This window comes from Leucoraja erinacea, chromosome 15, assembly GCF_028641065.1.
Source record: "Leucoraja erinacea ecotype New England chromosome 15, Leri_hhj_1, whole genome shotgun sequence".
Lineage (NCBI taxonomy): Eukaryota > Metazoa > Chordata > Chondrichthyes > Rajiformes > Rajidae > Leucoraja > Leucoraja erinaceus.
The window spans coordinates 20,405,909-20,430,096 of NC_073391.1; the positions used below are offsets into that span (position 1 = coordinate 20,405,909).

Consider the following 24,188-nt stretch of genomic DNA (forward strand, 5'->3'; position numbering starts at 1 on the left):
GCTGTGATAGACAGGGGCTCTTTGAAGTTTATCAGAACTTTCTTTTGACATTCTGCCAGCTGTCAGTGACTAATTTAGAAACAGAAATACATGGTACTTTCTCCACAGTTATTAGGTTAAGCTGACATGTTGGCATCCTGCAATACTGTAAAGGCAGTCCAGAAACAAGATCATCGCAAATGCTCCTTTGTAACTCTGACAGAGCTTTAAACGATTAAATTGCTTGAGGAAATTTGTCATTACTTAGATGTTGTATATTTCAAAGTTAATTGTATTCTTGTATTAATGAAGCAAGCACTTGCACAACTTGCACCTTTAAAGTAGGAACCAATGCGCTTCACATTTCAGGGCTGAGCAGGGTTAAGTGGGGTCACATCAGTGAAATGGTTAAAATGACTGCTCAGGAGGAAGGGGCAGAGAGATGCCATTGTGCAGCAAGTGCCAGTTTACGTAGCAAGTTTGCTGAAGATGCCAATACATTGGTTGACTGGATGGCGAGGTGGTGGGAGAAATGGTGGCCGAGGGATAATGGGAAAACTGAGGGAACGTGCAAGAATGTGGAAGCGTTGAAAGGTGCAGGAACAGCAAAGTGGACAAGGGGTATTGGACCAGAAGGAGGAAACACATCACGATTCCTCTGCTCCCTCTATTCACATCTTTGTCTCGCCAGCCCTAAGGAATGAATATTTTTGATTAACAACTGCACACTTCTTCAGGGATTCATTCTTCAGATAATTTCCAAATATCCTCCATTTAATCCCCAATATGTGATCTCCACATCCACTATGACCTCCTTATGACTATTCTCTAACATTGAGCTTGCCAATTCTCTTTGCTACCTGAAAATCACTTCCCGTAAGGAACAATATGTCTGTGATCTGACAGTGAGTGCTACCTTAACGCCATTAATTAATCATGTTTCCAGGTTAACCTATTGAAACACAACTGCTCAACAAAATATTGGTTACCTTTCAGTGTTGTATTCTTTATCCATGCTGCCATGGCAACATGTCACTGCACACTGATGGTGGAATTTTACACATTCAAAAATGAAATAGTGGCTGGAGCCATAAGGAATGTACCTGTAAACTGTCCATGCATTCAATAGTAAATGGTAGAGTAATGTACCGAGGTCTGTGGCATTGTTTATAAATGAGTGCAGTGACTAAGGCGTTAGCTGTAATTGAACACATGGTTGAAACTGGAATGCTGGAAGAGTGAATAAGAGCGTCCTTCACAAATCTGTAGTAGAGAGGGAGATGGTATGCTTGCTGTTCTTTAGTTTAGTTTAGAGATACAGCATGGCAATAGGCTTTTCGGATAGGGGCGAGATGGGGAGAGATGAGGAAAGAGGGGGATCAATTACAAGGGAAAGGTAATCGATGGAAATTGAATACAGAGTTAATTACATTATCAAGACCAGTGTGAACACAAGGATTGTTATTATGATGGACTCTGTTATAATGGAACCCTCGAGGTCTCTTATCAACTATTTATTAGAGAGTGATACTGCACAACATGCCACTTTGATAGTGGATGCACTGGACGAAGAAACATCCACGACTGTGTATTTCGTGGTCAAATAAGAATTGTCAGCTTGCAGCCTCCTCGGGATAATAATCAGGCAGTGCTTGGAGAGCTTTGGGGTGAAGAAGGTAACAGTTCTTTGAGGCAACTGTGTAGCACGGTGAGCTGAAAATGATGTATGTGTAAAATGGAACTGCTGATGCTGGTTTAAACCAAAGATAGACACAAAAAGCTGGAGTAACTCAGCGGGGCAGGCAGCATCTCTGGACAGAAGGAATAGGTGACGTTTCGGATCGAGACCTTTCTTCAGACCTGAAAATGGTGACTGCTTGATACCAGGACAATTAAAACATTTCTAATCTGTTATGAGGTTTAACGGAGGCTAACAGAAAGATTAGCACCAGAATAATTACACCAGCAGACGCTCCCTATTCCTTCACAATTTCTCCGGTGATACTCTTCATCCACTAGATCCCATATCAATGGAAGGTGACCAATAAAACACAAATTGGTGCACTTGAATATAATGTGTTGCGTGTCCATGGAGCCTTTTATTGAAATGAATACCAGGTGTGGAGAGGCTATATGGAGCAGCCGTAAGCAGGAGGTTGCTGCCTCTTACTGACAGCACCTCCTGGAGAAAATAGTTTCAGATTTCATTTGATCCTGGATCAAGCGGAACATATTTATACCTGACAATAGTATTCCCCATTAAAGCATCCAAACCTTTGCTTACAATTCTGCTTTAATATGATCCAAACATGCAAATCCTTTGTTACATGTGCCTCAACAAGTAACTACGACAACAGGTAACTACGACACTAACATGGGCCGCATTTATCTCACTAGCGAGACTCTGAGGACGTCCGACATCCAACTGCCCCCCCAAAACCCTCCCTCCCCTCCGCTCAACGGCCACCCACAGTCGAGATATGGGCAGTGAACGAAGCACTATGATTAGCCGCTGAGCGGAAGGGAGGGACGGTGGGTGGGTGGGCCTTGAGCGAGCGAGAGAGAGAGAGAGAGAGAGAGAGAGAGACATGACCCAGAGAGGAAGGGTGGGAGAGTCGGCCCCGAGATGGAGGGAAAGTCGGCCCTGAGAGTGAGGGGAGAGAGAGAGGGGGGGGGGATGGGGCTGCAGCCCCTCCACTTTTTTTAGCGAGACATGCTTTGGAGGTCGAGCAACCCAAAAAATTATTCACCCTCCCGCAAGCCATGATTGATCTCTTCTTCTTGAGGACCTCCGAAACAGGAAAATGCAAATCCACAGCTATTTGATCTCAGGAACAAGCATCGCACAGTGAGCGTCTGCAGAAGCAAAATTGTCATTGTAACACGACCAGCCAGTGTGCAGCTAAAGCTAACGAAACATCCACGGTAAAATAATGATAAGCAAATGTAAAAAACCCCCCTACAAAACCCTCCTCCTGTCGATTTCCCTCCGCAGTCCCTTAACGCCCCTCACTTGGCGGCCACATTTAGTGGGCAGTGGGGTAAAAACTGTTTTGTAGTCTATTTGTCCTTGCACTATGATCTGTACCGTCTGCCTGACGGCAACAGTTCAAACAGGGAGCGGAAGGGAGATGGAAGGTTTTTTTGGGCAGCGGGAACTGGGTCCTCCTTGAGGGCAGAGACAATCCTCTGAGCGTTGTCAATGGCCCTCTGGAGCGAGAGAGAGCTGGTGTACCACACGCATACACAGTATGATGCTCCAATGGAGCACCGATAAAGGACAGCAGCAGCCTCTGAGGAGTTCTTCCTGAGCACCCGCAGAGTGGAGGGAAAGAAGCGGAAATCCGCCACCCTCTCTACACAGTCCCCTGATGGTCAGTGGGGTTTTGTTTTTTCCTGGTCCCCCGCGGAGATGAGTCCCACCACTGTAGTGTCATCCGCAAATTTGACAATGGTGTTGCTGTGGTGGGCGGGGGTGCAGATGCGTGTAGATGGTGGGCAGGGGGGCCCTGTGGAGGGGTACTGGGGCTGAGGGCCGTGGATGTGTGATCCCCCTCTGACTCTATGGCTGAGTTGAGGAAGTATTTATCCTGTACAGGTGGAGTGTGGAAGTAGTCCCCCCAGTTTTTTGGATAGGTAAAAGCAGAGCAACAACAAAGAAATAACGTAGCTCCCCCGCTGTCCAGGTGAGACAGTGCAGCATGGAGAGCCCACAGCCCTTGTGGACCTATTCGCTCCGCAAACTGGTGGGGGTCAAAGCTTCCAGAAGTGATGTGATGTGACCCCGGGACCGTTTTTCAAAACACTTCATCACTGGTGTGAGTGCGACTGGCCGGTAGTCCCCCCCAGACAGGGTGGAACCCCCAGAGACTGGTCCAAAAACGTTCCAGACTCCGCTGGTCTGCGCCCTGCAACACGCGTCCAACCGGACTAGAGACTTGGATTGAAAGTGCAAATACCTCAGCTCCTCTATTTGTAGGCTGCTGTAGAAAAGTGCATGTGGCTGTCTCGGGTGAGGAACTTCAAAGCGAGCAAAGAAGTGGTTCAGCTCCTCTGCCAGCGAGGTGTCACCTTCAACAGCTCCAAGGTTGGTCTTATAGTTGGTGAGATACTGGATCCCCTGCCACACCTGCCTGCTGTTATTACTGTCCAGGTGGTCCTCTATCTTCCTCCTGTAATTTGATAATCCTGTAAAAGAAGGATCCTGACTCAAAACATAGACTGTCCATTCCCTACACAGATGCTGCTTGAACTGTTGAAATCCTCCAGCACTTTATTCTTTACTAACAAGGAACTAGTTGGCTAGAAGTGCAATTTTGCGAATTAAAACTGTTTAAAACAATTTTAACTCCAATTTCAATCCAGTGTAGATGGGAACGTTACATTTTTGGAGAAAAGATTAACATTTTGCACAGATAACAGAATGTTTCCGAAAGTTCCAAGAATATCAATCCATTACGAAAATTGAAATCTGAAATTTCAAGCCCTTATCTTTTCTTATCTTCCCTGCCCTTCCTGTTTCAGGTTCACACAGGCCATCAGTTTTGATAGTTCACCAGTCTAACAAGCTCTTCCACACATTGTTGGCTGGCATTGCAGTACTTCTTGCCCTGCATTATTAAACTTCACTGATCCATTCTGCATTTTCGAGCTTTAAATGTAAAGTAATCATTTAAAATATCCATATGCTCTGGGTGTATAGCAGGATGGCTTGGCATTTGATATTACAGATTACCCAAGGTTGATAACCAAATCCAACTCTGCAGAGATTATAAAGTAACCATTAAAAGAGCCGCGAATACTGTGTAATGTTTCCTGTTTCACTGGCCAAAACTAGTGGGAACAAAACAGGATTCCTAAACAGGATGCGTCATAGACTAGCACTCAACGACAGGCATCCAAGAAAGGCAATACTTCATGTCTATTTGCACCCTTGGGGAAGCATTTATAAAACAGGTCACTATATAGGGTAAAAAAACTCTTATAAAATGATCGGAGCAACAAAGGGTTAGATGCTGAGAGGGTTCAGATTGACATGCAATCTGGATGACATTCTATTTGGATCTGAAGAAGAGACATTTTGTAAATGTTCAAAGCAAAAAGGGATTGATACGTTTGGGCTGCAAATAGCTAAATCAATTACTTGTATTAAAGTTAAAGCTATCATCAAAGCCAGAAAATCTTAACACAATACCATACAGGAATACTCCCAATCTGTTCCAGATCATTGCCAGAGCTTGCCAGAGCAGCAATTCCTCATCACGAAAGCCAACAAAGGTGGTTGGGTTATATAGTAGCACAAAATGGATGATCTGTACTAGATGAGTCAGAGAGAGCAAACCGTTTCGAGCACCAAACAAATGGTACAACCTTTGATGCTTCCAGCAGTGCAGCTTGGCCAATGATTATCCATATCTTGAACAGTGGCCGTGAGATGTATGTTTTTTGTGCAACACACACGCTAACCAAGTGCAAAAAATATTGCGCTCAGATAGTGGCAGAAGCATTGGCAGATATGTTGAGAGTTATAAGGTCTCATCTGATTTTGCTGAGAAGACCATTCTGGCCACAATCTGCTGTTGTCCATATAGCAATTGAAGTCTGCTATTCTCATGATAGTGGCATCAAGGATACAGATGTGGGCCAATGTGGATAGGATTATGATGAAGAATAGAATGCATGTCAGCAAAATGCTATGGTGAGTGCCTTGTCAAGATTACATTACAAAAACACCACAAATATAGAATAAATACAATTTATACTCTCCAGGTGATGGAAGATGATTTCCCATTTCAATGGAGGAAATACCCAGAGCTGCGTGGAAATGCCTTGCTTTGAAGCAATGTATGAATACACTTTAGGTGAATGGGCAGATTCAGATACAGGACTGAATGCGAACATGAAACTGTTTCATCACAGGGACCATGAACTGTCCACACACTACCGTTGTATAAGATACTGACTTTCAGAAAATGCTGTGTCAGATAATGCTCCACAGTTCAGATTGTTTTACATGAATTGGCCTAATTAAAACAATGGAGTGAAACATTATTTCATACGGTCATAAGTGACAGGAGCAGAATTAGGCCATTCGGCCCATTCACCTTGCCTTAATCCACCTCCCTCCTCTTCAAATAGAGAAACAGAACGGTCAGTTTGAATGTTAAAGGATACATTGATTAAACAGAGGTAACCTCTAACAACCTACCCACCCTTCCACATTATCTCCCCCACCCACCCCTGTGCCCCACCTGGACCCATCCATTTCTCCTATCCCCCTCCTCTTACATTCCTTCAACTCTTCAGCCTCACACATTCTGCCTTCGTTCCAACCATCTGCCTAGCCCCCCACCTGTGTCCTGCCATGCTTTGCCCTGCCTCTCCTCTCTGAGCTTTCTGCATATTAATGCTTTACCCGCATATTAATGTGGGGCCAATGGCTTCAATTTTTCATTTCCTGATTTTGTTTATTGGTGCATTTAAGGTTTTTATTTGGAAAAACTAATTGCTTATTGGTGAAAACAACATTGGGCAACCTTATCATATTTCAGTTGCTATGGCACACTGCAACTTCATCGATGCTGTGAGTAATATTACATGAATATATATTCAAAGTGTTCTTTACAAGCTGCCTAGAAATTGGGTTAAGAGAAACATAGAAACATAGAAATTAGGTGCAGGAGTAGGCCATTCGGTACTTCGAGCCTGCACCGCCAATCAATATGATCATGGCTGATCATCCAACTCAGTATCCCGTACCTGCCTTCTCTCCATACCCTCTGATCCCCTTAGCCACAAGGGCCACATCTAACTCCCCATAGCCAATGAACTGGCCTCAACTACCCTCTGTGGCAGAGAGTTCCAGAGATTCACCACTCTCTGTGTGAAAAAAGTTCTTCTCATCTCGGTTTTAAAGGATTTCCCCCTTATCCTTAAGCTGTGACCCCTTGTCCTGGACTTCCCCAACATCGGGAATAATCTTCCTGCATCTAGCCTGTCCAACCCCTTAAGAATTTTGTAAGTTTCTATAAGATCCCCTCTCAATCTCCTAAATTCTAGAGAGTATAAACCAAGTCTATCCAGTCTTTCTTCATAAGACAGTCCTGACATCCAAGGAATCAGTCTGGTGAACCTTCTCTGCACTCCCTCTATGGCAATAATGTCCTTCCTCAGATTTGGAGACCAAAACTGTGCGCAATACTCCAGGTGTGGTCTCACCAAGACCCTGTACAACTGCAGTAGAACCTCCCTGCTCCTATACTCAAATCCTTTTGCTATGAAAGCCAACATACCATTCGCTTTTCTTTACTGCCTGCTGCACCTGCATGCCTACCTTCAATGACTGGTGTACCATGACACCCAGGTCTCGCTGCAACTCCCCCTTTCCCAATCGGCCACCATTTAGATAATAGTCTGCTTTCCCGTTTTTGCCACCAAAATGGATAACCTCACATTTATCCACATTATACTGCATCTGCCAAACATTTGCCCACTCACCCAGCCTATCCAAGTCACCTTGCAGTCTCCTAGCATCCTCCTCACAGCTAACACTGCCCCCCAGCTTAGTGTCATCCGCAAACTTGGAGATATTGCCTTCAATTCCCTCATCCTGATCATTAATATATATTGTAAATAGCTGGGGTCCCAGCACTGAGCCTTGCGGTACCCCACTAGTCACTGCCTGCCATTGTGGAAAGGACCCATTTATTCCTACTCTTTGCATCCTGTTTGCCAGCCAGTTCTCTATCCACATCAATACTGAACCCCCAATGCCGTGTGCTTTAAGTTTGTATACTAATCTCTTATGTGGGACCTTGGGTTCAGGAACAGAGGTGAATCCTTCACACATGGTATCCAGTTTGTTTTCTGTGACCAAGTCTGGTAACTGTCTAGCTGAATACAGAAGTCTTTGACAAAATTGTTGTGCATTTACTAATCTGGGCTTTATCTCATTAGACAGTCATATCACTGACTATTTTACTACAAGCGCTTGAATCTTTCAGTGTTACCATTAAAGTACTTCAAAAGCCTACTTTAAAAAGTCATTTCCCCCCACACTGATAAATCTCTATGCTGACGATGTAACGGCTCGCATGCAGAATGAAACATTTTGCTTGCAGAATGCCGCACTTGTTTTTTAAAGCACAGTTATAGAGTAACAATCAATTCAATTTGTCAGTGGCACACAGCTTGTAAAAGTGCGTGAAAATGAAACAATAAACTGATGGTGAGTGTGATTATCTAAAGATGTTCAATTTAAGGATTTTCACTTGATAGGCTGTGAGGCCTCGTGCCAATTTTGTAAACAATCTCCTGTATTTAACCAAGCAACTAACAGCCTTAATAAAATAAAATAACTCAGTTTTTTGTGCTTCAGGAGATCACTTCTGGTCCTAAATCTTCATTTCAGGCAGGTAGCAGAATAAGTTCACTTCAACCTTTGTGCCGGTTTGAAACAAAGCCACAATCACTGCCTCTTTAAAGGAAGTGACTTCTGACACCACTTAAAATCACATTAAAAATATAAAATCAGGAACAATGTAGCTCATAGTATCAGTAAACAAACATATTATGGGATCCCATAATTTAGTTGAGTTTTTAATTTTGTTGCATGTTGAGAGAAACAAAATTGATGCATCTTACTGATGGAAACATATGTTTATGTCTGAAATTGTGGTAAACGGTAATAAAAACACCATGAATCAAACACACAAAATGAAGCCTATCACCGCTAAATGCAACTAGTTAGTGGTTCAAGCGTGATATCTTTTATCTAGCTTACTTCTTAAAATAAAATAGAAAGTTGATATTATAAAATAAATTGAAAACATAAGATCTTTTTTTTATCTATGCAAAAAAAAAAATTGAATTTATTAGGTCAGTCTTGGGAATTTTTTTCTAATTTAATATTGGCAAGGATTCAAGCCTCATTTATGAGTAGGAGCTACAAGGAAACAAAATGTGATGGTAGCCATTTGCTTTGGAGCGAGTTCACTACCTTGAAGAAATGAAGAATGGACTTTATTACTGCTAAATAGAATTTTACATTGGAATATCTTTAAATCACATAAATCAAAGCACTAAATATTGTGAATCCACTCATGAGGCAGCTATCGTATCTCTCAAAGCATTCAATGGCTGAGGTGAAGTCAATGCTATCATTTAGACACAGCAGCAATTTTTCCACAGATTGCACACAGTTGGGCAATAGGTTAATTGGCTTTAACTCATCTATCATCTGATCATTAACAAAGGTAGAACAAGACCTGGTAGCATTCATAAAGGAAATATTAAAAAAACATAGATGATGTAATAATTAAGCTGAATACATGCAATGCATTGCAATCTTACCACCCATTTTACTTCAAATAATACAAACCCTTACATTAAAAAAGTACAATTTAAAAAAGATATTAAGAAATCTAATAACATAATTAGATGTCAAATAAATGTTATTATCAACAACATTGTGTATGAATATTACCTTTGGGTGAAATAAATTAAAAAAACATATGCAGCGATTTCCAAAGAGCAGACAGTAGACAATTGGTTCATGTATACTCAAATACTTATTTACCAACAGTGTCTCGAACACTGACACACAAATGTTTGCTCAAGAAATCAATCGTGTGAATTTCAAGCAGTAGCCTCCATCTCTTCATCATGCACCAGGGTGTGCTCACATTGTTCCTACCACCACTGTCACCTATTGCTTTCACCTCCTTGTTATGCTAATCCCCCACGTCCCATCTCCAAGTCCCCCAATTCCCTATATTCCCCCCTCTGCCCCTCCTAACTCTGTATCCATCCACCCATATCCCTCTCTTCAGCCTTTGTCACTACCTCTGCACTTCTGCCATTCACTCACCTCTCCCTTTATATCCACCCATCATTTGTCAGGCTTTGCCCCACCCCAACGTCCCTTTTCCAGTTTTCTCTCCCCTGCTCCATCTGCCTGAATAAGGATTCTGACCTGAAATGTTATTTGTCCATCTCCCTTCACTGACAAAACATAGAATTTTCAGCACAGGAACTGGCCCTTTCCACCAAGTTGTTGCCCAAGATGCTGCCTGACCTATGGAGTACCTTCAACACTTGCTTTTTGCCCAAGATTTGAACATCTGGAATTACTTGTGTCTCCAAGATTGTAGGGCTAACAATTCTTGCCCATGCCTAATTGTTTTTTAGAAATATTGCTGGCCATGTAGTCAAGATGTTCCCGTGATTGCAACCCCAGTTACTTTATAATGTTCTCCAAGAATACAGTGGTACATGGCAAACACGTATTATTCACAAAGATTCCTACAAGTAAATGGAACATGTAGCATCAGAGAGAGTAAACAAAGCAGCAATGTTGAGGAGCAGGATTGAAGAAGGATGAATGAGAAAGAGTTAAGGGAAGGGGATGAAGAAAAAGACAGAGAGAGTGGGAGGAAAAAATGGAGAGATTGGAGGTGGAGAGGAGAGAGCACATACACAAAAGATAGACAAAAAGAAAAAAAGTAAAATAAGATACTCAGTTCTGATGGAAACAGACTTTTCAACATGAAAAAATAATCGTACTGGAGAAATCTGGGCTGTGAAACATTCTGCATATACTGGAGAGGTCTGATAGTATATTAGGGTGGCAAGAAGCAGGAGAGGGAAAGGGAGAAGGTTAAATGGTAGACCAACATGACTGAAAATAATTGCACTTAAATATAACGCTGCTGTCTAATTTTAAATAGAATTAATCTCTATTAAACTTCACATTACATTCTAAGTAGCAATGTATAATACCTTCAGATTTTCTTCTGATTAATATAAACTAGACACTGTTTAGAATGTATAAAGTCCAAGTTTGTTTAATTCTTTCAGATTATACATATCTCTTACTGGTTCCTTAAAATAAATAGGCAGTCCTGATGATTACACATTTGCAGAAGGTAATGTTTCTCGGAAGCTGATTGATAGGACTGCTTATTTTTCTTCATTAATGTGAAAATACCGTTGTTGCAAATGCGCAAGTTTGTTTGAGATTCTCTGGATAAAGACACCGAAGAACAGAACAATTAGTCTGTGCTGTTCTTACAGTATTTAAATGGCATCAGCAAACTCCCTTGTGCTTTAAAAAAAAAAGCCAAAATAAATATATTGCAAAATCTGTCACTTCCAATCCCAGCACCAGTGGGTTCAGTCACGTACTGCTGCATTGTTTCAGGACCAGAGGGATGGAACTTCCCTCATTGGGGGCAGCTTTCCCCACCCTTGTGACTTTAGGGTAAACCACCACACCCGATATAACCAGCACTCTCTCAGCCACTGGAATGGGTATGAGAGGGGGCCAACAGAGAACTGGGATGTGGGGAGTACAGTCAACTTCCTCCTGGAAAGGACACAGATCAGCAAGTTTCCAGAGAGGTGTGAGGAAGGACATGAGTACCTTCAATGAGCGCTTGCACTTTGAGCACAAGTGCACCTTCCGCAAGTGAATGCAAAATATACATTTATCAAAGATGGAAGGCTGCCTGGATAGCCAGAGAAGTGCTGCGTGTGACATACCTCACCAGAGAAAGCCCGGTTATTGTGAGCAAGAGTGAGCCCAACTTTCACTCTGAAACCATTGCGTTATTAGCTTTGTGCAACAATTTACCCCCGTCTCAGAATATGGGATAAGGAATACCCTTATATTCACCAACTTCATCATCTTCTAAGAGCTCATTCAGATGCTTTAAACTCTCACCACAGAGCCAGCAATGGGCAGATGAATGGTTAATTCTTACCTCTGGGGTGAGGTATTTACTAATCATTTCTTGTCCTTTCTCTTCCCGTTTTTCATCTGGCATAACTTCGTACTCTGCCTGGGAACAAACAATAAAGGGTGTTAAATCATGGAAATGAGTCGTTAAGAGAACATTGAAGTTTCGCAATGAGCACAAACTGTCCCGTTACCAAATATCAACTTTGGATTGTGGACTATTGGAATTCTCTGACCCCTGAGAGGTTTCTAAAGAGCTATTACATACAAGTTAAAATTTTATTTAGCACAGAAATTATTGCGATCTTCACAACTGAGATGCAATTCCACATAGAGAATGAAGCAATACAATTACAGTTAATATCTTCTGTCATGAGAGCATCAAGAATCCCGCACTTTTTGTAATGAAAAGTCTCACAATTGAACTCCTGAATACTTGGAGAAAGAGAGACATGATGCAGTTTTTTAAGATGTGTAAACGGATCAGGAAGTAGGTTACTTAACTTTAAGCTGCAAGTGAGGAAATGAATAAAGAAACACATTGCAATATATCTGCAATATTCATAAGCCTTGGCCGACGGCATGAAGCAGACCTTCATAAAATCTTATTATTACAAAAGAAAAACAATTTACAGCACATGCTATATCTTTAAATTTTCAAAAATGTATTAATCTTTCAGCAATTTCCATTGTGTTACAACTCTGCCCTACTCTATTGGATTTTTGCAGATAACATGCTAAAGAATATGGATAACTTGAAGGTTGCCATTAGACATTAAGTATAATCTCAACAGTGCACTATTTGTGATTACAGATCAGTAATCAGATTACCTACTCAACACACACCACCATCAGCTTCCATTGGCCTATTGTACATTTTACACAATTTTAATCTTCTTCATATCTGGTGAAGCAATTCTTACACAGGAAGGAACTGCAGATGCTAGTTTATACCGGAGAGACACAAAATGCTGGAGCAACTCAGCAGGTCAGGCAGCATCTCTGGAGGAAAAGGATGGGTGCATTTTGGGTCGGGACCCTTCTTCACACTGAGAGTAGAGTAGAGGGGGGTGGGATCTAGGGGGGGGGGGGGGGGGGGGGGGGAAGGCCAGAACAAATCTAGGCCGGCAAATCTTGAGTTGATTTCTGTAGGATTCTTCACCAATTGTTTTCCTTCAAACTCAACTTCTCGACTTTACACTTCAATCTGAATCACCGACTCGAGGTCTTGGCTTGGCTCTTGTTATCTACATGTGGGTGTGTAATTGGCAGCTCACCCACTACTGCCAGTCCAGAGAGGATAATAGAAGGGAAAGCCAGATTGTGTGCTCAACAGATGGCTCATCCAAGGTCATACACCTCACCAGGAGCCCCCTGTTTCTAGTTACATACGGAACACCCACAGAATGTAGAAGATTATTGCAGTTAGTATGATTAAAGATAGTAGCCAGCTACCAAACATTGCTAATTAATTCTAGATAATTCAAAACTCTATTCTGATCGAAGATTAATTTTAGTTTAGTTTAGTTTAGTTTAGAGATACAGAGGGAAACATGCCCTTCGGCCCACCGAGTGGCCCAGACCAGTGATCCCCGCACACCAACACTATCCTACACACACTGGGGATAATGTACAAACCAATTAACCTACAAACCTGTACGTCTTTGGAATGTGGGAGGAATCCAGAGCACTCGGAGAAAACCCATGCAGGTTTGAAACAAGTTTATTCATGGATAACCCCTTGAGATGGACAGTCATCTCATTTTCGGGGGGGTCCAACATAGAACATACAGCACAAGACATAACATACATAGAGGCTCTCATTGACCCATCTACCCACACACCAATCCCAAAACCCCTCCATCCCCACTTGTTATAGTTTATAACAATTGTTAATTGGCTTTACATATCCAATAATAACGATAGTTATGTGTTACAGCATAATGTCACGGGGAGAACGTACAAACACCGTGGTGAGGATCCAACCCGGGTCTCTGGCACTAGAAGGCAGCAACTCTACCGCTGCACCACAGTGCCGCCCAATTACTCTATAAAAATCTGGGCAAACCTTATATTTAAGGGCCTGTCCCACCAGCATGCATTTGGCGCAACCAAACGGAAGCGGAGTTCGCGCTAAGTTCGCGGTAAGTACGCGCAAAGTTCGCGCGTGACGTAATTTACATCATACCAATCAGTTGGGCAGGAGGCGGGCCGACTGAATTTGGACGTCGCACGGCGTCGGGCGGTGACGTCATCACGCAACGGCACGCGCTAGGTGTACGCCGTCAAGACGCTGCGTATGACGTCAAGATGCTGCGTACGCCATCAAGACGCTGCATACGCCCTCAATGCGCCTGCGGGCCGATGGCGTGCGGAATTTTCGGACGGTGCGGGATTTTCGGAGCCCCGCGAGATGTCGGGACCAACCCCGCACAACTCCATACGCCTCTGCGGTTCGAAGAGGGACCGGCCCCGCACGGCCGTACGCCTCAAGTGACCACGCTAGGTCGCGCTATCGCATGCTGATGGGACAGACCCTTTACTCATTGAAAATCAAACCTCTCTGCAATTATATTGGTATATGTGACAATAAAGTGACCTTGAAACCTTGACATTTTTCACATAATAAAGAGGACCTGCAGTGGTTCTCACACCATCCTGACTTTGGAACATACTGTCATACCATCACTTGTATTGGTTCAAAACCCCAGAGGACCCTACCAAGCAGCACAGCAGGAGTATCCTTGTCATAAACACTGCAAAGATACAATTAGGAGGCTCAAGACCACATTCTCCTGAGTAATTAGGGATAGGCATTAAATTCTGGCCTCCCCAGTGTGTCCACATCAGAGAAAAAATGGCTTTGAGTTCAGATGTTTAAATGTCAGATTACTGTCTCAGAAGGAATTATATTTAAAATGAGGGAGTTGTCACCCAGCAATATTCTAAAAGCTGCCACTGAGAAAAGGACATTTTTATCACAAGTCGACAATTTATTTTTGTGGTTGAAAACATTTCAAATCTGTAATACGATTTCATAAAAGTTATTTTTAAAGTTAATGGCATTGTCAAGATGGGAACAAGATAAGCAGAAAGTTTCCAGCGGTCTGCAACTGTGCCCTTGGGAATCTCAATATGCAGCGGCAGATATTACCATGAAAGTAAACGCATTTATTTATCAAAATCCTCAAAACAAAATTTAAAAAATGATATTTATGACAAACTAAAGCTGCAAAATCACTTTTACAAGGAATTGACGCTTCCTAATGGCTGCATGACCATTGCCCTTACTTTCATCGTTCTTACTTTCGATACTTTCAAGTATACAGCCAGTTCCATTATCCTTAACCTTCTGTGCAGTATTTTTATTGCTGAAAACTAATCCTTAAATCTAATAACACTGACATGTCCAATACGATCTCTTCACTGTCATGTGCTCATCATTTGAAGAGCATTTCTCTGCAGAACAGGTTAGTCACTTATTATAATCAAAGAACTTTGAGATGTTCTGTCAGCTGTAATTAGGTGTAACATAATTACAAATCTTTCACAGCACACACTACGTCACTCTGCCTTTCACACCGATGATCTGCTTTACATGTGATTGCAGCAATGCAAAAATATTCAAAACCTGCTTATAGTTCGGCTTAACACTATACAGTGGCATTGGTTGGACATCAGTCAACAGTATTCCCATTTTCAAGCCCCATTTCAATCTCCCTACTCCATTAAGTCCTGAAATTATGGATTAAATAACATCCTTTTACGGTTTTATGACTTAATCTGTAATAGGATCCCTAACTTATCAAGGCAGCTGTTTCCTGTTAATAACAAAGATAGACACAAAATGTTGGAGTAACTTAGCAGGACGGGTAGCATCTCTGGAGGAAAAGAGTAGACGCGTTTCGGGTAGGAACCCATCTTTGGAGTCAAAGTAGAGGTGGGGGGTGGGGGAATACACTGGTGGTGAGGAAAGGCCAGAACAAATCAGGACTGGCAACAGATGACCTCAGGAAGGGTGGGGCCCATAATGGCTCATTGTTGGCTGGGGAAGGTGTGATAATAAGAGGGATATAAGAATGCAACCAGAGGAACTGATGGGCAACTAAGTAGGAGGAGGAGGGGGGGTGGGAGGGAATGCAGGAGTTACTTGAAATGAGAGAAATCAACGTCCATATCGCTGGGTTGTGAGCTGCCCAAGCAAAATATGAGGTGCTGTTCCTCCATTTGCGTGTGGCCTGTCTCTGACCGTGGAGGAGGCCAAGGACAATAAGGACAGCCATTACAATGTTTCAAGTTGTGTCATAATGTAGAAGGAGAACACAGGAATTCGAACAGGTCATTCAGTCCCTCAAGTTGCTAAATTTCAATGGTATGATGCAGACAAGTCCAGCGACACTATTGCATCTAGTTACCATGGAGAAAGCCTCAAACAGTTTACATAAGTTTACAAAATGGAAACGATATTTCAACTTTATTTATATATAGATTCCTGACTTCCTCCGAGATAAACAAAGAGACTTTCGACATTATTTTCCGACTTATTTTTTTATTTATGTACATACTCGCATTTTGGAAGACTTCATGCAATTCTACTTCAGCCAAAAACAGGAGCTCTCGGACCCAGAGTAAGAAGTAAAACACACTAAATATGTCTCCAGCAAACATACTTTTGCTCATTAAGCAACAAGAAATGAGCGCTCAGGTCAAAATATTTTTCTGGCCAAGCAAATCAAGATCAATTAGTTTATGAATGCAGAAATACAGTTAAAAATGTGGAGTACAAAACAACATTTGTAATGTTCGTACAGGAAACTGCAGTCTAATTCATATTTCTGTGCTATTTGCGACCAATTCCTAATTGAACTATGATGGTTGTTGCTGCATGCCATTATTTTATATGTATATTATTATCTAAAATTTAAAAAAATGCATCAGTCTAGGTGGTAATGATGTCAGGGCAAAACTTTTTTTGGAACACTTGCTTACATTCCAACAGGGAACAGCTCACTGCTATTACAGTGAGATAGCTATCTCAGAATTTATAGCATGGAAGTAACCATTAGATCGAAATTGTCCAGGGCAGTATATTGCGTTATTTAAACCTCCTCCGCCCCTTGTGTAGCCATCAACACATCCACTGCATTTCCTATTGAATTTAGGACGTTCTCATAATTCTGATCCAGAGTTTTGGTATCTTCCCAATCCCATCCCCAAGTGGAAATGCCTTTTCTACATGTACTTTATCAAATATCATCATAACTTTAATGATATCTACTGGGTCACTGCCAGCTTCCCCTTTCCTACAGAAAGCAGTCCTAGCTTGAGCTGCCTGGCAAGTATAAGCCCTCAATTCCAGGGCATCTACCTTCACAGCTCATTAAATAATGAAACAGTCCATGTCCATAAGCGGAACATTCAGACTGGAAAACAAGAATCATTCACTCAGTTTCACAGCCATACAGTGATCATCCTACCGACCCATCCATGACAGTCCGTGGTTTACAATTGACCAGGAACTTACCCAGAGAAGCCATGTTAAAACTGTGGCCACAAAAGCAGTTCTCATGCTGGGCATCCCGGTGTGTGCAATTACCCTGCCCCAATTTCCGATGATTGCCGTTTCAATAAATCTCAGGAAAATGAACAAAATCCAGCAAAAGAAGCCAATTGGATAGCAATCCCATCTTTCACCCTAAACATTTACAGACCCATACAAGTGACAATGCAGCAATTTGCCAACATTTCTTCAACCTCCCAAATCCCCAACCACCATGGTCTTGGAGGCAGGAGTGGATATGACATTACAGAGCAAGTTCCTCATCAAATCATAAACCATTCTATCTCAGAAACACATTGTCATCATTCTCCAAGGCTAAATCTTATAGCTCCAGATGTTACAATGTCTAAGACAGTGGTTTGCTATTGTCTGTTTGTGGACAATTAGGCATGGGCAATATATTTGAACTTTTCCAGCTATGCCCACTTCTCTCACTGACTAAGATATAATTTTTTTTTTTTAAATAATATTTTTATTAGAAGTAGACATATTATAAAGTTTAGTTACATATTATAGTAAAAAAACTTTTCATATACATCAGTCATACATTATTAAAATGTTCAATTGCCAATTACTTGTAAAGATATCAATCTTTAGTGCAGCTCTATTTAAATGAAAATTTAAAACAATAATTGATGCAACGTGAACATCGCTGACACTGGCAACATTTATTACCCATCCATGATTGCCCTGACAAGGTGACAATGAGCCACATCCTTGAAGTGGTGCAGTCCGCTGGCTAAACACAAACGCCACGGAGGAGAAGCTCATCGCCCTTGCACAAGGATCTTCTATTCCGAGAATAGACTTTGGATAAAAAATTTCGGAGAACAGTTTTTTTTTCTAATATTTTGTTTTATTAGTTTAAGTAGCACAGTCTTATGGCACCAAAGTGCCTAATATATATTTTCATAATACATTTTATGTACAACTTCTTTTTTTTTTTGTTACATTGAAAAAAGACCCACATAAGAAAAAATGCAGTTAGATAGTTAAGGATAGAAAAATGTGCCCCTAGTCTGTAGGTGTGTGATAGAATCTAAACGAGTTTAAATGGGAAAGAAAAGTGGGAGAGAGGAAATAGTGTAAAAGAAAAGGAGATGGTTTACTTTATAGTCTTGACCAATCCTGTAATGTTAATCCATGAAAGTCCTGAAACAGTTATTTTTTCACAATTGGTGCCTAGATTATGGGATTCACCACAAGTGAACGAGTGAATGGAGAGAAAGCGAGGGAGAATAGACTTTGGATAAAAAATCTCAACTCGGAGAACAGTTTTTTTCTAATATTACCTCCTTGTTTTGAAATAAGTTTATTCTTCTTAGAAGTGTGGCTTAGGCTTGCTTCACAGACTTGGGTTCAATCCAGACCTCAGGCAATGTCTGTGTGGAGTTTGCAAGTTCTCCCTGCGACCCCATGGATTTCTTCTGGGTGCTCCGGTTTACACCCACATCCCAAATATATGCAGGTTGGTAGGTTATTTAGCCACTGTAAATTGCCCCTAGTCTGTAGGTGAGTGATAGAATCTAGTGTGAGTTTAGTGTGGGAAGAAGAAAAATGGGAATTAATGTAGGACTAGTGTAAAATGGATGGATGATGGTTGGTGCGGACTCGATAGGTCAAAGGGTCTGTTCCCATCCTGTAATGTTAATCAATAATGAAAGTTATCTCCAAATCAAAGCAGCAATGGGTCATTCACCACTGGCTGCCTAGATTGGTGGGAATTCACCACAGCTTTAGTGAGAGAGTGAGAGTGAGAGAAAGCGAGGGGGAGTGAGGGAGAGAGGGTGGAAGAGTGCAAGAGAGGGAGAGTGTGAGAGAGAGTGAGAGAGAGAGGGCGAGAGAGAGGGCGAGAGAGCGAGAGAGAGGGAGAGAGAGAGGCAGGGAGAGAGAGAAAGGAGAAAAGAGAATGGCAGGGAGCGGAGTACATGTGTGCGGACTAAAAGAGGCAGGAAATGAACAGATCCATGAACAGATCCACATTCAAGAACAAGATTACAGATTAACATGGTGAAAGATTGATAAAGAAGGGCGAAAAACAGGAAATATGAGAGAATAATAGTTCACAAAACACAAAGGCTATGAGAAAGACAAAAGTGCTGGAAACAGTTTTTTGAAAGAAACAGGCACAAATGCTTTGGAAAAGAAATACAATGGCAAAAGGTGAAAGATACAGACAGAACGAGAAACAATAAAATACTGGGGGGGGGGGGGGGGGGGGGGTGGGGGGGATTGTGAGACAGCTACACAGACACAGAGGGTGGGAGAAGTGCCTCGCCTCAATTTCAGATTGGAAAACTATTCACTTGACGTCAGTTTTCAAATTGCATACTCATACATTTGTTTAATCCATGATATGTAGGTTTAATGCTAAACTCCACTGATGGCATACTCCCAAGAGCTTTAAACAAATTACTTGGTCAAAATTAAGGCAGCATATGTGACTCATTCAAACTTGGCACTCCCATCATATTTTGAGTTAGTTCATTCAAAGATCATTAACCCTCACATGGGTTTGCTAGGAAACCAGAGATCCGAAGAGAATTAGAGGCACAAAAGGGAAGTTATTTGATACATGGCATGTTGCAAAAGAGATGCCCAGTATAAGAGATGCCCGATCTGCCGGCACTAAGTTTTTGCACCCTGCAGTGTCATGGCTCTACAGAGACAACAAAATGCATTGCTTACAGCTACTTTCTATTTAAATATAATGAGGGATTCTGATCTCAGGATGTAATATTTCTTAGGTTGCCAAACATTTTTAACTGACCCTTCCCATTCCTATATGGACCTTTCTGCTCCGGGCCTCCTCCACTGTCAAAGTGAGGCCACAAGCATATTTTGCTTGGGCAGCTTACAACCCAGCAGTATGAACATTGATTTCTCTAATTACAAGTAACTCCTGCTTCACCCATCCCTCCCTCCCCCACTCTGGTCATCCAACCAGTTCCACTGTTTGCATCCTTGTATCCCTGTCGTTAGCACGTCTTCCCCAGCCAGGATTGGGCCTTTATGGACTCCACCCTTCCTGAGGTCATCTGTTGTCGGCCCTGTTTTGTTTTGGCCTTCGCTATCTTTCAGTCTGAAGGGTCCCGACCTGAAACGTCACCTATTCCTTTTCACCCGAGATGCTGCCAGTCCCACTGAGTTACTCCAGCGTTTTTGTGTGTCTATCTTGTAATATTTCTTACTCTTTCTACACCAATCTTTCTTCTACCAATTACTTTAAATATATGACATCTGTGTTTTTACCACTATTTAAGGGGAGATGGGTCCTTCCTTTTTGCATTACTTAGGCCCCTTATAATTTTCTGCATCAGCCACATTGCTACTCAGCCTTCTGTTCTGAAGAAAACAACCCCAACTCTTCAGTGCTGGCGATATCTTTGTCAGGTTCCCCTACACCCTTGACAATGTAATCACACCTTTCTTGTAATGTGATAACCAGAATTAGTGATGCATACTGTTGCACTACAAGCTTAAGTCTGAAGAGGTTTTCTGACCAGAGATGTCGCCTATCCATTCCTTCCACAGATGCTGGCTGATTTACTAAGCTACTCCAGCACTTTAATGTGTTTTCAGCAAGATTCCAGCATCTGTTTCTCCTTGTGTCTCCAGTATAACCTTCCTGCAATTACATTCTATGCTTTGACCAATAAAGTTCAAAGGTGGCATGGCAGCACAATGGTAGAGTTGCTGCCTTACAGCACCTGAAACCTGGGTTTGATCCTGACTGCGGGTGCTGTCTGTACGAAGTTCGCACGTTCTCCCTGTGAATGCTTGGGTTTTCTCCTCCCACACTCCAAAGACGTACATGTTTTTAGGTTAAATGGTTTCAGTAAAATTGTAAATTGTCCCAAGTGTGAAGGGTGGTGCTAGTGCACGGGATGATCACTGGTCTGCGTGGACTCGGTGGGCTGCAGAGCCTGTTTCCGCACTGTATCTCTAAACTAAACTAAAACTAATAAAGGAAAGCATTTCATAAATGTTTTTAATTACGTATTGACTAGTCCTGGTAACTTTAAGGTTTTATGGGCATACGTGCCTGCTCTCCACAGACTGTAGAATCCCATGCCTTGTTGCAACTCTCCAAATGCTTGACCTCACAACTCCATTTACTGCTTTGCTGCCAATTGACCAAATTGCAGTCTAAAGCTTTTCTCCGCATTGCCGACCAGACCACTCATTTTTGTGCTGACTGCAAGCTTCTTTATCAAACTCCATATTTCAGTCTAAAAAAAATCATTCATCTGTATTACATAAAGCAGGAGACCAAGTAGTGGAGCCGATGGAATCCCAAAGATGATAACCTTAACACGAGAAACACCCGACAACTGTAACCCAGTGAGGCCTGCAACCAGATACACTTTGAATCCTATTTGATGCTCTTCCTTTCAGCTTTATATTTTAACAATACCAAGTTAGTCAACATTAAAAGTCTTGCTAAAATCCACAAAGATACACTGCCTTCAGCAAACCTCCCTGTTAGCTCTTCCAGAAAAATCCATAGGGTTAGCCGGTGAGGATCTTCCCTTAACAAATCCACACTGATTGTTCCCATCATACAGTGGCTAAAGTACGGAGACAGGCCCTTAGGCACACTGAGTCCGTGCCGACCAGTGACCCCCGATTGAACCTGGTTCTCTGGCGCTGTTTCATTGAATCCCTTATTTAATCCCTCTGGCTCATTTAATCCCTTATTTCCTACACCATTAGAAGCTTAAACAAAAATGTATACCTGCTCTTCAAACATTGAAAATTATTTGACTGTTTTACAGGGAAGGGTTCTGTCAAATTTACAACAAAGATATGCTGCATGGGAAGAGGCCATGTGGACCCATCTGTATTAATCCAATCTTCCAGCCCTTGACATTGAGTTTCAGTTTAGTTTATTGTCATGTGTATCGAGGTACAGTGAAAAGTTTTGGTTGTGTGCTAATCAGCCAGCGGAAAGACATTACATGATTACAATCGAGCTGTCCTCAGTGTACAGATACATGATAAAGGGGATAACATGAATAACATTTAGTGTACGATAAAGCCAGTAAAGTCCGATCACAGATAGATAGTAGGTAGATAGTAGTTCAGGACTGCTCTTTAGTTGTGGTAGGATGGTTCAGTTGCCTGATAACAGCTGGGAAGAAATTGTCCCTGAATCTGATGGTGTGCGGTTTCACAATTCCACACCTATTGCCCGATGGGGGAGGGGTGAAGAGTAGGTGGCCAGGGTGTGACATGTCCTTGATAATGCTGGGGGCCTTGCCGAGGCAGTGTGAGGTATAAACAGAGTCAATGGAAGGTAGTTTGGTTTGTGTGACGGTCTGGGCTGCATCCATAATTCTCTGCAATTTCCTGCGGTCTTGGATGGAGCTGTTCCCAAACCATGCTGTGATGCACCTCAGTAAATTGCTTTCTATGGTGCATCTAGAAGTTGGTGAGAGTTGTTGGGGACGTCGAACTTCGTAAGCCTTCTAAGGAAGGTTGTGCGTCCTTCCTGCCTTGATGATTGGAATACGTCTAAAATGCTGTCGACAAATCTGTTTCCACTACTCTCAGTGCATTTCCAGATATGCACCACTCTTGTGAAGAAAAGGTTCCCCTCTTCTTTGAAAGTGGCACCACAGGTAGATAAATTGGTCATAAATCATTTCGGGTCGTTGGCCTTCATCAGTCAGACCGAGTATAGAAGTTGGGGCATCACGTTACAGTTGTATAAGACAGTGGTGAGACCACATTTTGAGTATTGTGTTCAGTTTTGGTCACACATTTGTAGGAAAGATATTGTTAAGCTGGAAAGGGCACAGAGAGGATTTATGAGGATGTTGCCAGGACTCGAGGGCTTGAGCTTTAGGGAAAGGTTGAGCAGGCTAGGAGTTTACTTCTTGGAGCATAGGAGGATGAGGGGTGATCATATAGAGATGTATAAGATCATGAGAGGGATAAATGCAGAATCTTTTACCCAGCAGTGATCTCTTCCCATATCTGTAACTGATCTATATCCCGCCGTACACTTTGATAGCCTTCCTGTCTGCAACTCCACCAATTTGAGTGCAATTAGCAAACTTACTAACCAACGCATCTACATTTTTGGTCAAGAATATATTACAAACTACAGAGGCCCCAGCACTGGTCACAAACCTCCAGCTAAAATGACAGTCTGCCACAACTACTGTATCTTTTGTTTTCTCTGAGTAAACAAATCCTAAATCCAAACAACCAAGTCGACATCTATCCCATGCATCTTAATCTTCTGGACCAGCCTACAGAAGGGACCTTGTCAAATGCCTCACTAAAGTCCATGAAGCTAACATTCATTGCCCTACCCTTATCGATCATTTTTATCACTGCCTCAAAAAACTCAATCACCTTAGTAAAACATGACCTGCTGCAGCCATGCTGATTGTTTTTAATTAGCCTATTCATTTCCTAATGTGAATAAATCCTATCCCTAAGCATCCTCTCCAAAACTTCCCTACCATGGTTGTTAGACTCAGTGACCTTTAATTTCATGGATCATCCCTATTTCCCTTCTTAATCAAAGAAACAATGTTGGTTCTGCTCCAATCACCTGGCACCTCCCTTCACCTGTGGCTGGAGAGGATATAAAGTACTCACTTAATACCTCGTCTACATCGTCTGACTCAAAAGTTAAATTCCCACCTGTATCCTTGAGCATTCCTGCCTTCTCCCTTGTCACATTCTTGCTTTCAATGTACATATAAAAAGCAAGTTGGTTCCGACTTGCCAATATATCACATAGCAAACCCAGGGAGTTATTCCTCAAAAGGCAACGTCCAAAGCTAATTGCTTCAATCCTCGACCTATGCATATGTGAAGGTCCACTAAAAAAAGTACATTATGAAAGCATGATCTAACATCAACATTCAAAATGTCAGGCACAAAGCCCCAATT

At 42.1% G+C, this 24,188-nt stretch overlaps 1 protein-coding gene across 1 annotated transcript in view; it reads right to left on the reverse strand.

Moving 5' to 3' along the window:
* Window positions 1-24,188, reverse strand: part of LOC129704020 (G protein-coupled receptor kinase 5-like) — a 226,470-nt gene that overhangs the window by 67,226 nt on the left and 135,056 nt on the right. The window contains exon 4 of the mRNA XM_055646840.1: window positions 11,742-11,819. Within this exon, the coding sequence (XP_055502815.1) occupies window positions 11,742-11,819 (78 nt within the window). The remainder of the gene's footprint in view (window positions 1-11,741; window positions 11,820-24,188) is intronic.